The sequence below is a fragment of the Cervus elaphus genome, chromosome 18 (assembly GCF_910594005.1).
Source record: "Cervus elaphus chromosome 18, mCerEla1.1, whole genome shotgun sequence".
Classification (NCBI taxonomy): Eukaryota; Metazoa; Chordata; class Mammalia; order Artiodactyla; family Cervidae; genus Cervus; species Cervus elaphus.
This window is the reverse complement of record NC_057832.1, coordinates 98,171,528-98,186,888: the sequence shown is the minus strand read 5'-3', so window position 1 is coordinate 98,186,888 and position 15,361 is coordinate 98,171,528. Positions and strand designations below refer to the sequence as shown.

Genomic DNA, 15,361 nt, shown 5'->3' with positions numbered 1-15,361 from the left:
GCAGGTTTCTAACACTTCATGTAACAGGGACCTCTCAAGAGTTGCTAGGAGAAACTGAGTTGCTCTGGAAGAGACAAAAAACCCACTAACTTGGCTACAGAAATATAAGAAACTGATGAGAGTGGGGGTCAGATTACATGGTGTTCCTTCAGCTGGGATAGTTCTGGTAAGATTTCATTGTACCGTTGCACAGGCTATAGCTAAGAGATTTTAGAACCAGCTCCAACTGGCCTCGATCCTCACCCACAAAACAGGAAATGAAAACCCAACCCTTCTTTCCTAGAGGCGACCCTGCTTCTTCCTTCTGGGGAAATAAGCTTGATTGGCTTTAGCCAACCAGGCTCAACACTCTTCTGTGCAAAGCAGGCAAGCTGTTATACAACACAAAACTGAAAGGAAAGAACTATTCAAAACACTGGTCAAGAAAAGCACTTAGCAGCCAAAATCTGAAAAGTGCTGAGAGAGATTTACTCTTCAGTACTTGGGCTAACCGTATGAGAAGTGTTTGTAGTTGCAGAAATTAAACAGCACCAGTGATGACCACATACCTCCCAGTGGCTCAGCCATAAAGAATCTGCCTGCAATGCAGGAGGCCCAGGTTTGATCCCTGGATCAGGAGGATCCCTTGGAGGAGGAAATGGCAACTCCCTCCAGTATTATTGTCTAGGAGATCCTATGGACAAAGGAGCCTGGTGGGATATGGTCCATAGGGTCACAGAGTCGGACACGACTGAGTGACTGAGCACATATAGATGAGCATAGCTAACATCTGTTAAGTAGCTTACAGGCCCCTGTGAAGTATTCTCCCACTGTCTTGTTTAATCCTCACTGAACAACCCTGAGATATACAGCACGGTTATCTCCAATACTTGTGCTTACTGAGAGAAGACCAATGGAAAATAACTGATCTTCTATTTAGTCATTATCCCAAGAATCTAATTGTTGATGACAGAATTGGGGATGATTTTTCTCTATTTCCTGAAGAATGTTTCACTATCTTAAGTCCAACAAAATGCCTTTTATTACAGATTAAAAAACTACATGTTTTTCCTTAAATGCCTACTTATATGGATGGTAAATGTCTCTGGAGACTCAAGACCTGTAGTGTCCAGGGAGATTTTTTGCTGTGCATCCATCTGAATTTTGAAGGTAAAGGATTTAAACATAAATAAAGGAGCTGGGCCATAACCAATACCAACCTCAAAGAGCTGAGACTACCTAGGAAATATTCTAACCTGTTCTAAGACAAAGAGGGTAAACCTGAAAAGGCTGATAAACCTGGAAAGGCTCTAAACTTATGGGACAGTATATGAGGAAAAGAGAAGGGGGGTTACTGGGATTAAAGGCAGTGAATGCACAAACTGAGGCATGCCACTGTGGGTCTATCACTGGTCCTGTGACATAAAATACTCAAACATACAGAGAAGAAAGCACCCCAAATGTGCAGCCGGGGAGGAGATGGGACTGTCAGCAGGGCCCACAGCTCGTGAGGAAGAGCACCTACCTCGTCCGGGGAGTCTTTTGCATCGGGTTGTGCGGCAGCTGCCCTGCGGGCAAGGTTTCCAGCGCGAATGTTGCTAAGGTTGATCTGCCTCTCAGGAGGAGGCCCCCCACGAGGCTGCCCGCGGACAATGATGGCGCACCCTGAGAGCACCTAGGTCGGGGAGAAACAGAAAAATTTAGCCATTGAAAGGTAACATCGCCTAACAGATATGGTCCACTACTGTATCCCCAACATCTAGAACAGTACACGGCACTCAAACATTTATTGAATGACTGAATGAACAAGATTACTTTCAATTTTTTAAGAGAAATACCTACATAAAACCTTGGGCTCGATTCTAAAGGGACTGACCCAGAAATACAAATGAGAATTAAACAAGATGGTAGAAAAGTCAGAAAAGATTGGAGGGTGAAGAGGCATGTGAGTCATGGAGAGAGCCTTTGTAATTTCATCCCAGCAAGACCACCACTTGTATTCTTTTCAATGATTAAGAAGCTAATGTCTCCATCCATACAAGCTGTTCTACGATGGGAAAGGCAAACAACGGAAGAAAGCCAGAGAAAAGTGGATGTTGAAGGAAGAAGCCTTGACACGCCACCCACACCAGCCGGAAGGACCCGAGGTGCCCAGGGCTAACGTGCAAGTAGTGCGGGCCAGAATCCAGGACTCAATACTTCCTCTGCAGACAGTGCTCAGAGTCAAGGCTAAAAGAGAAACACAGTGCTCACAGTCGAGGCTAAAGGAGAGCCTCTAGAAAACTCATGACCTCCATGATGAAAACAGGGCAATCCAAGAAGGACCTTCGGGCTCCCGAGCCCAATAGTTCCTTCCCTCTCTCTGAAGAAGGATGTCTAGCATACCACCCACTTGCAACTATGCAAAGAGCTCTAAAGATCACTTCAAATATTTGCAGGGCGGAAGAAGAAAGGGTTTCACGTGGCAGAAGAGAAGCAAAGGCACACAGCAAAAATGACAAACATCGCTCAAGCTATTCAAATTCTTCACACAATTTCATCACCAGGGAGGCTTGAGCCGTGCCTTTGCTTGAGCTGAAAGGCTTAATTCCACGTTTCAAAACAAATAGCTGCTGAACAAATACTTAGAAGGCTGGAGAGCCCTGCCAGTGTAGAACTTCATGGCAGACTAGACCACGGAGTTTTCTGTACAGGAAACAGTCCTTGGAAGAGAAGCTGACTCAGAGGAAAAAAAGAAAGAATAGGAAGGGAAGCCACTTCAATAGTCATTTGCTTAGCTGAGTTGTCTCCCTCGCCTCTCCAAACTCACGCTCTAAATGGTGGGCAAGTAATACAAATAAAGAACTGCATTAGACATATGTGCATTTGGTTGGCCAAAAAGTTCCTTCGAGCTTTTCCGTAAGGTTTTATGGAAATACCTGAACGAACATTTTGGCCAACCCATTACATCTTAAAGAATAAGAAACAACAACTAAGTAATCATCACCCAAGCTAAGAACTAGAACACTGAGGACTTCCCTGGTGGTCCAGTGGTGAAGAATCCACCCTCCAATGCAGGGAACGTGGGTTTGACCTCTGACTTAAGATCCCACATGCTATGGGGCAGCTAAGCTCAAGTGCCACAACCAGTGAAGACCCCCCCTGGCTGCAAGTGGGACCCACTGCAGCTAAATTTATAAAAGAAGAACTAGAACACTGGCAGGACCTCAGATGCCATGTCCCTCTTAACTCGCAGTCCCTTTTGCTGACCACCACCTCTATTCTAACTACCATGATAACCTCTCCCTTGCTTTTCTACAGTGTTACCATTTGTGTATATGTTTCCATGCAATATGGTGCTTCCTCATCTCCTATTTCTAATCTCTATATACACTGAGTTGACAGCATGTACACCCATCACTGACTTGCTTCTTCTGCCCTTTTTTGGTAAAACCCATTCATGCCAAAACACTATTCACTTTTGTGGCTGTACAGTATTCCACTGTATGAATCTATCCTACTTTCTTACAGAAACTCTGTCAGAAAAATACAGACATTCCAATTAAAAAAAAAAAAAAAGATAGTAACATCTCATTATCCCCAATAACTTAAGCACATAGACCTTGGTCTACACCACGGTCTATACCTCCCTGGCTACACCATGGCACACATAATAAAAGACTGCCTTCCTTATCTAGTTATAAGTCATTTTTTCATTTTTATCCTCTGTGATTAAGTGTTACCAGCAATCAAAACCTTACAGCCTCCAACAAAACAGCCTTTCTTGAGACCCCATGCCCTGGGCATCATCCCAGGGATCTGACACTCTAAAAAGACAAGGCCTCAAACAAAGTAAAGCCAAAGAACAGATATACACAGCACAGGATGGCTGATGTTCCTAAAATGAGAAGGGCCAAAGAAAGAAAAGAACTTGGAAGTGACTCATTTACAGTCAATTCTTCACCAAGGGGCAGATGAACAGCACATTGTTGAATGCCTGCCTTGAAATCATCCACGTACAGTCTCCAACAGGGCTGAGCAGCACACAGCGTACAAAGCAGAGCTCCTGTCTCAAAGGCCGACTCCTCGATTCTTGTCAAGTTTTCACGAAAACTCATAAAGCTCCCCCGGAAGACCTAGTACGTCTTGGAAAGCCCAGCTAGATGCTCGCTGTGGCTGAGCAATGAGCACTGACCCCAGCTAAAAAACAATCTTTATTTCTCAAGCCTGACAAAGCCTGCTGAAAAGCTCAAGAACACAATGGCTGATAGGTACCCTCTTATTCTCCTTAAATACCAGCAAGGTGTTGCCGCTAACACCCTCAATCTAGTAAATGAGACTCCTGGGGGACAATGGGTCTATAACTATTATCCCAGCCCCATAAAGAGCTTTAGTAAATAATTTATATGAAGGAATTTTGAAAAATCTCCTTTGTACACTCCCCCCTTTCACCTTGAAAGCTATTCTGAAGACTGCTTCAGAGCCTCCTTGCTTTCTCTGCACCAAATAGGCCATTCAGGCAACAGTCCACATTTGAATTAATCTTAGAGAGAGATGACTTTATAGGCTGTGCAACACCTATTGGGTTGGCCAAAAAGTTTGTCAGGTTTTTCTATAAGCTCTTACGGGAAATTCCAAATGAACTTTTTGGCCGACCCAATACTACTGAAGGTGCAAACATAAGCAACAACCAGCAAGTCAACCTTCCAAGGACAGATATTCCCTGTGGCGGGCACTGCTATTCCTGCTCCCCCAGGAGGAGAGGACTAACATGCCTACATCTTTCCTCTGAAACTCTCTCCCTGTCATTCATCTGGCCACAGCCTTAGTGAAGAGATAGGAAAAGACTGTCTACAGACCATCATGGAAGGAAGAGACCTGTCTGCATCGAAAGAATTCGTTTCCTTCCTATTATTTATGCAAACTGAAATAGGTCAAAACACAGTCCATCTCCGTTTTTTTGCTCTGTCCATTTCATCATCTTACAAGTACTCTTCAATTCCCTCCACCTGTCTCACTTGTCAAAAGTCTTTATTCAAGTTCTTTCTCAATAAAAATACTTAATGGTCTTCTCTTGCCTAAGTTTACCTAAGGAATAAAGCCAAGGGAAATGTCTTTTGGGGGGAAAATATTTTAAATGTCTTTAAGTGAAATATGAAAAAGACCAACGGTCTATGTATCAAACTTAACATGAATCTCATATGGCATGAAAACAAGTCATTTTTCTTCTATAAGTCACTAGATCTGACATCTAAGTTGATTACTTACAATTTTATCCATTGATTAATCCATTTATTCGTTCAACACAAATTTACTGAGTGCCTTCTATATGCCAGGCATTGTTCCAGGCAAGTAACATGCCTCGAGTGAACTAAAACAGACAAAAATGTCTGCTCCTGGAGAGCAGACATTCTAGTGGGGGGAGTCAGATAAACAATAAACAAGTAAAATACTGTTTGTTATTCAGAATTTTAATTTCAGAAGAATAACGTTAAGATTGAGAGGAAACTGTCAGGGATAATTGTTCTGCCAAAGCTGTACTGATTCATGTTGCAAACTTTCATGGACGTGGTAATTATCCTTAATTGCTAATTTATAGGGCATAAAAAGCAATTCATATGGTAACTGCTTTATCCAATTATATTAATAAAATGACATATTCTAGAGAAATGATCTGATCTTAGCCCTACCTGATACACCAGGAGGTTTGTGAAAACAGCTGTCACAACGAGTCAGTTTGATTGAGGTTATGAATTAGACAGTTCTCAGCTCTGCCAATAAAGGTTACAGAGAAACGTGGTGTGATTCAGAGGACCTGGCTTCAGGTCACGAGTCCGAGGCTGACAAAGACTGAAACAAGTCAGCTGAGAAGGAAAATGGGGACTCAAACGGATCAAACCCACTAAGAGTTTACTAGGAGAGTTACCTAACAGTGACAAGCTGTGCTCAGCAACAGCAACCCCACTTTAAATCATCACTAGATACTGATAAACGACTTGGTTTAACACTTAAACCCCCAGACCACAAACACCAGAAGACAGAAAATCTCTTACACAAAAACCTAGCCACACTACACTTAGGGCAAAAAGTGATGGTACAGAAAACCACATGCTGTTCTTAGTTGCTCAGTCGTGCCTGACTCTTTGCGACCCCATGGATGCACTCTCCACTCTCCATGGGGCTTCTCCAGGCAAGAATACTGGGAGTGGGTTGCCATGCCCTCTTTCAGGGGATCGGCCCAACCCAGGGATCGAACCCAGGTCTCCTGCACTGCAAGCAGATTCTTTACCAGCTGAGCTACCAGGGAAGCCCCATAGAAAACCATAAATACATCAATAAAACCAGAATTTTTTTTTTCACAGCACCAAGAGCAAAAATCTTCCCTTAAAGATCATATCTTACTAGGTGAGAGTATCTTGTTAGCTCTGCAAGGAGGACAAGCTGAACAGGTTTATCTGCCTGTTTAGAAATAACAAGAATATCTCAGTCATATCTGCCAATCTGAAGATCCAGTACAAATAAGGATAGGACTTCCCCTGATGGTCCAGTGGTTAAGAATCTGCCTTGCGGCCCTGCGGGCGCTCGCGCACCGAGTGTGCGTAAGGGGCGCGCTGGACGCACACCCGTGCCCGCGGGGCCCAAAAAAAAAAAAAAAAGAATCTGCCTTGCAATGCAGGGGACACAGGTTTAATACCCTGGTTCAGGGAGACCCCCACACATCACGGAGTAACTAAGCCCGAGCACCACAACTACTGAGCCCACGCGCCCTAGAGCCTGTGAACCGCAACAAGAAAAGCCTCCTCAAAGAGAAGCCCGCCCTCCGCAACTAGAGAAAGCCTACACGCAGCCACGAGGACCCAGCACAGCAAAAAATAAAGAAATCTTAAAAAAAAAAAAAAAAAAACGAGTAAGGACAGTCACCTGGCAAATACCAAAATGTTACAAAAAGGAAGCCCAAAATAAACTCAAAAATGGATGGTCAACTGATTTTCAAAACAGGTACGCAGATAACTGGGAAAGAACCTTTCAACAAAAATCGCACCAGTAAAATTGGACTGCTGTTGTTGTTGTCTAGTCCAACTCTTTTGTGACTCTAAGGACTAGGAGCCACTAGGCTCCTCTGTCCATGGGATTTCCCAGGCAAGAATACTAGAGTGGGCTGCCATGTCCTCCTCCAGGGGATCTTTCTGACCAAAGGATAGAACCCGAGTCTCCTGCATTGCAGGTGGATTTTTTACCACTGAGCCAACAGAGAAGCCCTAGGAAAACTGGATATCCAAATGCAAAAGAATGAAGCTGGATCTCCACCTCACACCAAATACAAAAGTTAACTCAAAGGATCAAAGACCTAAATATAATATGAAGCTCTTAGAAGAAAACATTGTGATGGTGGATAATGCAATGGCTTGGGCAATGACACCATCTTAGAATGCACAAACAACCAAAAATATTATGCTTCACTGGATACTATCAAGAAAGCAAAAAGACAATATTCACAAAACATATCTGATAAGGGTCTAGTATCTGGAATAAGGAAATATCGTAATTCAAATTGAAAATGGGCAAGAATTTGAACAGATTCTATCCAAAAAAGATACACAAACAGCCAGTAAGCATATGAAAAGATACTCAACATTATTAGCCATAAGGGAAATGCAAATCAAAACCACAATGACATATCATCACTTCAGAGTGACTAGGGTGGCTATAATCAGTAAGACAGACAAAAGCAAGTGGTGACAAGAATGTGGAAAAATTAGAACCCTGATACACTGCTGGTGATACGGTCACTTTGGAAAACACTCTGGCAGTCCCTCAAAAGTCAAACAAAGAATTATCCTATGACCCAGCAATGCCACTGCTAGGTACATGCCCGAGAAAAATAAACCATACATCCACACAATATCTTATACACAACTGTTCAGGGCAACATTATTCATAAGAGCCAAAAGGAGCAGAAACAATCCAAATGTCCATCAAGCGAAGAATGAATAAGCAAAATGTGGTATATCCATGAAATAGGACATTATTCAGAAATAAAAAAGAAATAAGGTACTGATTGATGCTAAAGCATGGATAAATCTTGAAAACATGCTAAGTGAAAGAAGTCAAGACAAAAAAGCCACATACTGAACAATTCTATTCATATGAAATGTCCAGAATAGGCAAATCCATAGAGATGGAAAGTAGATGAATGTTCTCAAGGGCTGGAGGAAGAGAAAGGGAGTGACTGCTGTGAGTCCAGGGTTTCTTTTCCTTCTGAGTACCAATGAAGCATGTTCTAGAATTAGACAGTTCTAAGTCTTGTGAATCATTTTAGGGTGTGTGTTTATTTGGGCTTCCCTGGTAGCTCAGCTGGTAAAGAATCTGCCTGCAATGCAGGAGACCCCTGTTCAATTCCTGGGTCGGGAAGATCCCCTGTAGAAGGGATAGGCTGCCCACTCCAATATTCTTGGGCTTCCCTTGTGGCTCAGCTGGTAAAGAATCCACCTGCAATGTGGGAGACCTGGGTTCGATCCCTGGGTTGAGAAGATCCTCTGGAGAAGGGAACATTTACCCACTCCAGTGTTCTGGCCTGGAGAATTCCATGGATTGTATAGTCCATGGGGGTCACAAAGAGTCAAGAGACAACTGGGTGACTTTCACTTTCATATTTATTTCAATTAAAAATACTGCTAAGGTTCAATATGGATGTACATTAATATGACATAAAATGTCTATTTCACCAAACAGGTATTTCCATATCTTGCAGGAAGATTAGACCCTTAGCTAAACAACACCAACAGTCAGCTGACTCAGACCCAGAAGTCAGGCATGGTGACTCACAACAGAATGAAGGGCTACTGTAAACTTTCAGATCCTTGAGAAATAACAAGGTAGAAGTCATAGGAAAGAAGCCAAACTTTAGTAAAATCTACAAAATCTGAAAAAGGAGAAAGATGACCAAAAACAATACAAATTTTTTCTTCGAGACAAGTAGAATGAACTCCTTCCCTCTGTGGCACAAAAAGAAGAACCAAGAAGGTCACTGAACTAAACAGTCCATAATGCCATTTGGAAGCTTGCCAGGGCCACCACCCAGAGGCTGCTTAGAGGACAAAGGAGCAGGCCAGTGACTCGTCTCCAGACAAGGTGCCCTCTCCACCTAAAAATGCCTTCAGGGGATGAGGAAGAATTGTTGTGTACATTAATGAAACAAAAAACATCTAAAGAAATGGAATTAAGGCACGTGTTAGTTAAAAAAACTAACTTGGAGAAAAATCTCAGAAAGCCTATCAGGAAAAAGATTCCTGGCAACCAGAGCTGTTGCCTCTCTTTCTTGAAAATTAAAAAGTCATTTGGACAAGGAGCAAGCAACCCAGAAGACTGTAAGCCCTGTGACCTGGGAGGTCTTTCCCAGCATACATGCCAACATGGCCAGCTTCTGCTTTCTTTTTTCTGGCAAGAGCCAGAGGCCAACCTAAATAAGAGGGGCCCGGCACAATGCCCTGGAAGCCCGTGGCCTTGCGGCAGCCTGCTTCACTTGCACTGGGTGCACAGACTCATTCAGGAGAGATGATCTCAAACAGCTGCTCCAGGGCCGGCTATACCAAGACCTGGACCTCAGTTTGAAAAGAAACGAGTTCAAATCTCAAAGGGGACTCTAACAAGAAAGCAGCTAAGTGAGAGCATCTCAACAAGGTCCTTTTATTGTACAGACGAAAAATCTGCATGTGAGACAGGTAGAGGTGACTTTTGCTTAAAATGAAATTGATGGCAGGGCGAGGACTAGACCTGAAGTGTCTGATTCTGATGTTCCACTATGTCACTTGTAGAAACAAGCATTTGAGGAGCTGCTATCTGTTAAAACGGTAGGTGAGATGACCTACTGATTAAATCTTTTCCTCGGTTAAAAATCTCCATTTCCGTGTGCCAGCCGAGCAGGTGTCAGAGACTGTCACTAAGCCAGCAAAGCTTCCATGAGCTGGCTGCCCCAAACCAAACCAACACTTATTAAACACTGCCATATGCAGGGAAAGCAGGCTTACAGTCCCAATTTTACAAAACACCCAAAAAGAGATACAAAGGAAGTAAACTTCAGACTGAGAAAGAGCAGGATCGGCAAACTACAGCCCACCGGCCAATTCCGCCCTACCGCCTGTTCCTGCGCAACCCACGAGCTAAAAATGGTGTTTACATTTTTAAATGGCTAAAAGAAAAAAGAAGAAGAATCAAAAAGATGTTATGTAACACATGAAAAGAGTATAAAATTCAAATTTCAGCATCCATAAATAAAGTTTTATTGGAACATGGCCACGTTCATTCATTTATGTAATTGTCTATCTGCTTGCTTTCACACTGAAACGCCAGAGTTGAGTAGTTGCTACAGAGTCCGTATGGCCTGCAAAGGCTAAAGTATTTACTACCTGGCCCTTCACAGAGTCAGCCTGCCAGCCTCTGATATAAAACATTATGACAGGGAGTGAGATGAAAACTAGTTTTATGGTAGTCTAAACGGTATGTGCACAGCAAAAATAAATTCTGGACGACCACTTCAAGTTACACAGACTGCTCATCTTTATAATCAGAGAAAGGGTGGTGGTAAGCGACAAAATAATTTAGTTTCAGTATCAAATCCACGTCAGTGGTGATTTTTGAAAGTTCCTTGGCTCTATTAGCCTCAATTTCCTCATTAATAAGTTTATCAGAACATCCATGAGAGGTGTCATGAAACCTAAACAAGGGAATAAAGCCCTTGGCACAGAAGCTGGCAAAAAGACCCAATAAATAATAGCCAATATTATTGTGATAAGAAATGGTTCGGGAGTTTCCTGGTGGTTTAGTGGTTAGAATTCAGTAGTTTCACTTCTGCGGCTCAGGTTCAACAGGTTCAATTCCTGCCGGGGGAACTGAGATCCTGCAAGCTGCTTGGCATGGACAGAATTTTTTAAAAAAAGAAAGAAATGAAACGTCTCAAAGTGTAGTCTGAAGTAAAGATTGGAAAAAATAAATGTACCATAAAAAAAGAAACATTTCCTCCTGGGATTTAAAAGTAAACACCAAATTCATGGAAATTCTTCCACCACTGAATTCAACCAGAAAGAATCAGGGAAATGACCCATGATCTCACTCCCCTCCTTTACCACCTAAGATTTCCACTCTCTAGGCAAGTTATTTCTGAACCTCTGTCCTCAGAGATTATCATAAATAAATGTCATATCTTATGTCTATCGTTATTGTTGTTTAGTCACTAAGTCATGTCCAACTCTGAGACCCCATGGACTATATGTAGCCTGCCAGGGTCCTCTGTCCATGGGATTTCCCAGGCAAGGATACTAGAGTGGGCTGCCATTTCCTTCTCCAAGGGGATCTTCTTGACCCAGGGATCTGACCTGTGTCTCCTGCATTGGCAGATGGGTTTTTTTTACCACTGAGCCACGAGTGAGCTTCAAACGTGACCAAGTTGTCTTGACAATCACAGCCTCAGATGAGCGTGACTGTGAAATCAGGGAGTCCTAAGTGAAACACTGATATACCCTCATCTGCATGTGAGGACAATACTACCACCACCTTCTCTGCAGGTTGTGGTCACTGAGATGCCTCACAGTAGCTGACACCTAGCAGATACTCAAGAAATAAGAACACAATAGTCTCTCTTCCCTTCCCTCTCTACTGTCCACCCCTCGCCACCCTCACAATGCTCTGCAGGACGGGCACTCATTTTACAGATGAAAAAGCTGTGGCACGTCAGGACTAGAACACAACTTCTCCCAGTGCACTTCCTAATAAACCGCAAATACTAAACATTTGCTATGAGAATTATGCATCCAAAAAGTGGTAACACATACAAAACACCATGCCTGTAACTTGCACAAAGAAAGCCTCACCAGGAAGGAACTGGCTCAGGTTCCTAGAAGCCAGAAACCCCACGATGATCCTCTACAGAGCCAAGTCCTCACCACCCACGCTGAGCTCCACTGTGCTCGAGGAACCAGAGTCACTCAGAAATCAGAACTCAGCAGGAACTATGTGGCAGGCAGAGGCAAAGTGTCATTCCCGAAAAATCCATTCCAGCTGTCAAGTTTTTCAGAGTAACCATCATGTGTGAAAATTATCAAAGGAAGAACCAAAAATTAACTGACTCCAAGCTCCAATACTCTGGCTACCTGATGCAAAGAACAGACTGACTGGAAAAGACCTTGATGCTGGAAAAGATTGAGGGCGGGAGGAGAAGGGGGCAACAGAGGATGAGACGGTTGGATGACACATGGACTCCGTGGACACGAGTCTGAGAAGCTCTGGGAGATGGTGAGCTCCCTGGGGGCTCAGGGAGTGAAGAATCCGCCTGCAAAGCGGGAGACCTGGGTTCAGTCCCGGGTTGGGAAGATCCCCTAGAGGAGGGCACGGGATTCTCTTGCCTGGAGAATCCCCATGGACAGAGGAGCCTTGCGGGATACAGTCCATGGGTTCGGAGAGAGGCAAACACGACTGAGCAACTCAGCTCTAAGCACAGGAGATGGGGAAGGACAGAGAAGCCTGGAGTGCTGCAGCCCACGGGGTCACAAAGAGCTGGACACGACTGAGCGACTGAACAAGAAGGAGAACACAGAAGTGATCATCTGCGCGTCACAGGACTTTGACCCCTCAACCGAACATTTAGGGTCAAGTACACACATCCCCTGGAGAAAGAAATGGCAACCCACTCCAGTATTCTCTCCTGGAAAGTCCCATGAACAGAGGAGTCTGGCAGGCTAGAGTCCACGGGGTCACAAAAAGTCGGACACGACTGAGTGACTAAAACACCAAACACTCATACTGTTAAAGCTAAAGGAAAATTACTGCAGTCATCAGGGCTTCTGTGTGGTGATCTTGCTGTTTAAAATGGCTCACGGGCATCATGTGCCTCAAGTTTCCCTAGGCACAAAGAAAGCTGCTGTGATGTGCCCTACAGAGAAAATATTCGACAATTTTCATTCAGGTACAAGTCATAGTCATAGTGCTCCCATGTTCCATGTTAATGAATCAACACTACATATTAAGTAAGAGGACTTTAAACAGAAGCATACAATACAATAAAAGTGAAAGCGAAAGTTGCTCAGTCATGTCTGACTCTTTGGGACCCCATGGACTCTACAGTCCATGGAATTCTCCAGGCCGGAATACTGGAGTGGGTAGCCTTTCCCTTCTTCAGGGGATCTTCCTAACCCAGGGATCGAACCCTGGTCTCCCGCATTGCAGGCGGATTCTTTACCAGCTGAGCCACAAGGGAAGCCCCAAGGATACTGGAGTGGGTAGCCTATCCCTTCTCCAGGGGATCTTCCTGACCCAGGAATCAAACCAGGGTCTCCTGCATTGCAGGCGGATTCTTTACCAACTGAGCTATCAGAGAAGCCCAACACAAGATCATGTATCTATCACTTGATGAAAATGCAGTGACCAGAGGCTCATAGGAACAAACTCAGTATTTCCCACAGAAGCAATGGTTCGAAATTCACTAACTTAGTGCTTATGACTTGATGGAGCAGGCATGTGTGCGTGCATCCTGTTGTGTCTGACTCTTTGGGACCCTATGGACTGTAGCCCGGCAGGGTCCTCTGTCCACAGGATTCTCCAGGCAAGAATACTGGAGTGGGTGGTCATGCCCTCCTCAAGGGGATCTTCCCAACCCAGGGATTGAACCCCCTCCGGCGGCTCCTGCATTGCAGGTGGATTCTTTACCACTGAGCCACCGCGGAAATCCCCTATAGAACGTGATGACTATTTTATAAATACAAAGAAGAAATTATGACAACCAGGGACTCTGGGTGAAAGGGTCACAAGAGTCACCTGCACTATTCTCACAACCTTCCTGAACGTTTGAGATTATTTTAAACTAAAATTTCAACACCTTTTTCAAAAGTGGAAAACATACTACCGGCCGCTTTAGAGTCTCAATTACAAAACAAATTCCCAGAACTAGATCTCCTTGGTGGTTCTGAAAACCTTTCTTGCTCCCCTCCCTCTACACACACAACTAAGAGAATGAAGGTCAAACTGAAATCGAGCAGGACTCTGTACGGCCTTCACAAAAGCGGTCTCCTAGGCCTTCTGGAGTTCCAAACAGCAGGCACCAGCAGTTACTCATTAGGGAAGTGAGGGGGTGCAGAAACGAAAAAAAGTTAAGTAGGAAAAGTAACGCAATAGTTCAGTGATAAAACAGAATTCTAGTTCCTCCTCAAGGGATAATACACAGAAACATCTGACACACATCTTTGAGTTGTTTTGCAGAAGCTAAGACCCTCACCCGGGTCGAGTATGGTGACAACAGGCTGTGTAGACTGTCACCAGAGGGTCAGTGGTTAAGACTCACATCACCATGTTACCTCACCACCAATCAATCAGAAGTCATACACCATGACGCCCTCACCCCAAATGAGGGAGGGATAAACTGGAAGACTGGGATTGACAGATACACACTACATAAAATAGATAACTACCAAGGACCTAGTGTATAGTACAGGGAACTCTACTCAATACTCTGTAATAGCCTATATGGGAAAAGAATCTAAAAAAGAGTGGATACATGTGTATCCATCACTGTAACTGATTCACTTCACTCTACCCCTGAAGCCAACACAATGTTGTAAACCAACTACAGTCCAATTAAAAAACAAAAATTCATTTCCTGGCAGCCATCAAAGAATTCAGGTGTTTTGAGCACAAGCAATCTTGCTTGGCACCCAACATACCCAAACACTGTACTTCACCACAACCCAGTCAGTAAACTGGCTTTGCTGTGTGGCAAAGCGGATCCAAGTTGCGTTCAGTGACAAAATCATTATTGTCATATAATGGCAATAATGAAGGACCATATCTTCCCATGATCCATTCATCATCACTTCATGTTCCTCTCCCCAATGAAATAAAATGCTAGGCATGTTCCAATCACAGAATTCCAACCTCTGAGCACACAGTTCAAAAAGGCTATGGGCCCCAAAAAGGATCTTGAATTTTAGGGAGATGCCCTAAAACTTCCAGTGCGAGTTTATCTAGTGGGGATTTGAAAAACCTGTATGTGTGATCTAATTAGGTTTTACATTCAGAAAAGCTGAAAACCCCTTAACGTCTCAAAAGTTTTGAGATACAACGTGTGAACATTCTCTCAGAGGCAAGAGCACCATACATATTTTTGGTTTGTTGTTGTTCAGTCGCTAAGTGATATCATCCAACCATCTCATGCTCTGTTGCCCCCTTCTCCTCCTGCCCTCAATCTTTGCCACCATCAGGGTCTTTTCCAATGAGCTGGCTATTCGCATCAGGTGGCCAAAGTATTTTTGGTTTAAAATCTTGTAATCTTGATGGTAATCCCTTTCCCCAGGGAGTTGGCCTTCTTTATTATCAAAAAACAATCTGATTGTCAAAAACGATGCCTGGGTCCTTCTCT

At 43.7% G+C, this 15,361-nt stretch overlaps 1 protein-coding gene across 1 annotated transcript in view; it reads right to left on the bottom strand.

The window, feature by feature from the left end:
- The window catches only part of SND1 (staphylococcal nuclease and tudor domain containing 1), a 411,141-nt gene that overhangs the window by 377,646 nt on the left and 18,134 nt on the right, over nt 1–15,361 (bottom strand). Inside the window, exon 2 of the mRNA XM_043873509.1 lies at nt 1,505–1,654. Coding sequence (XP_043729444.1) covers nt 1,505–1,654 — 150 coding nt within the window. The remainder of the gene's footprint in view (nt 1–1,504; nt 1,655–15,361) is intronic.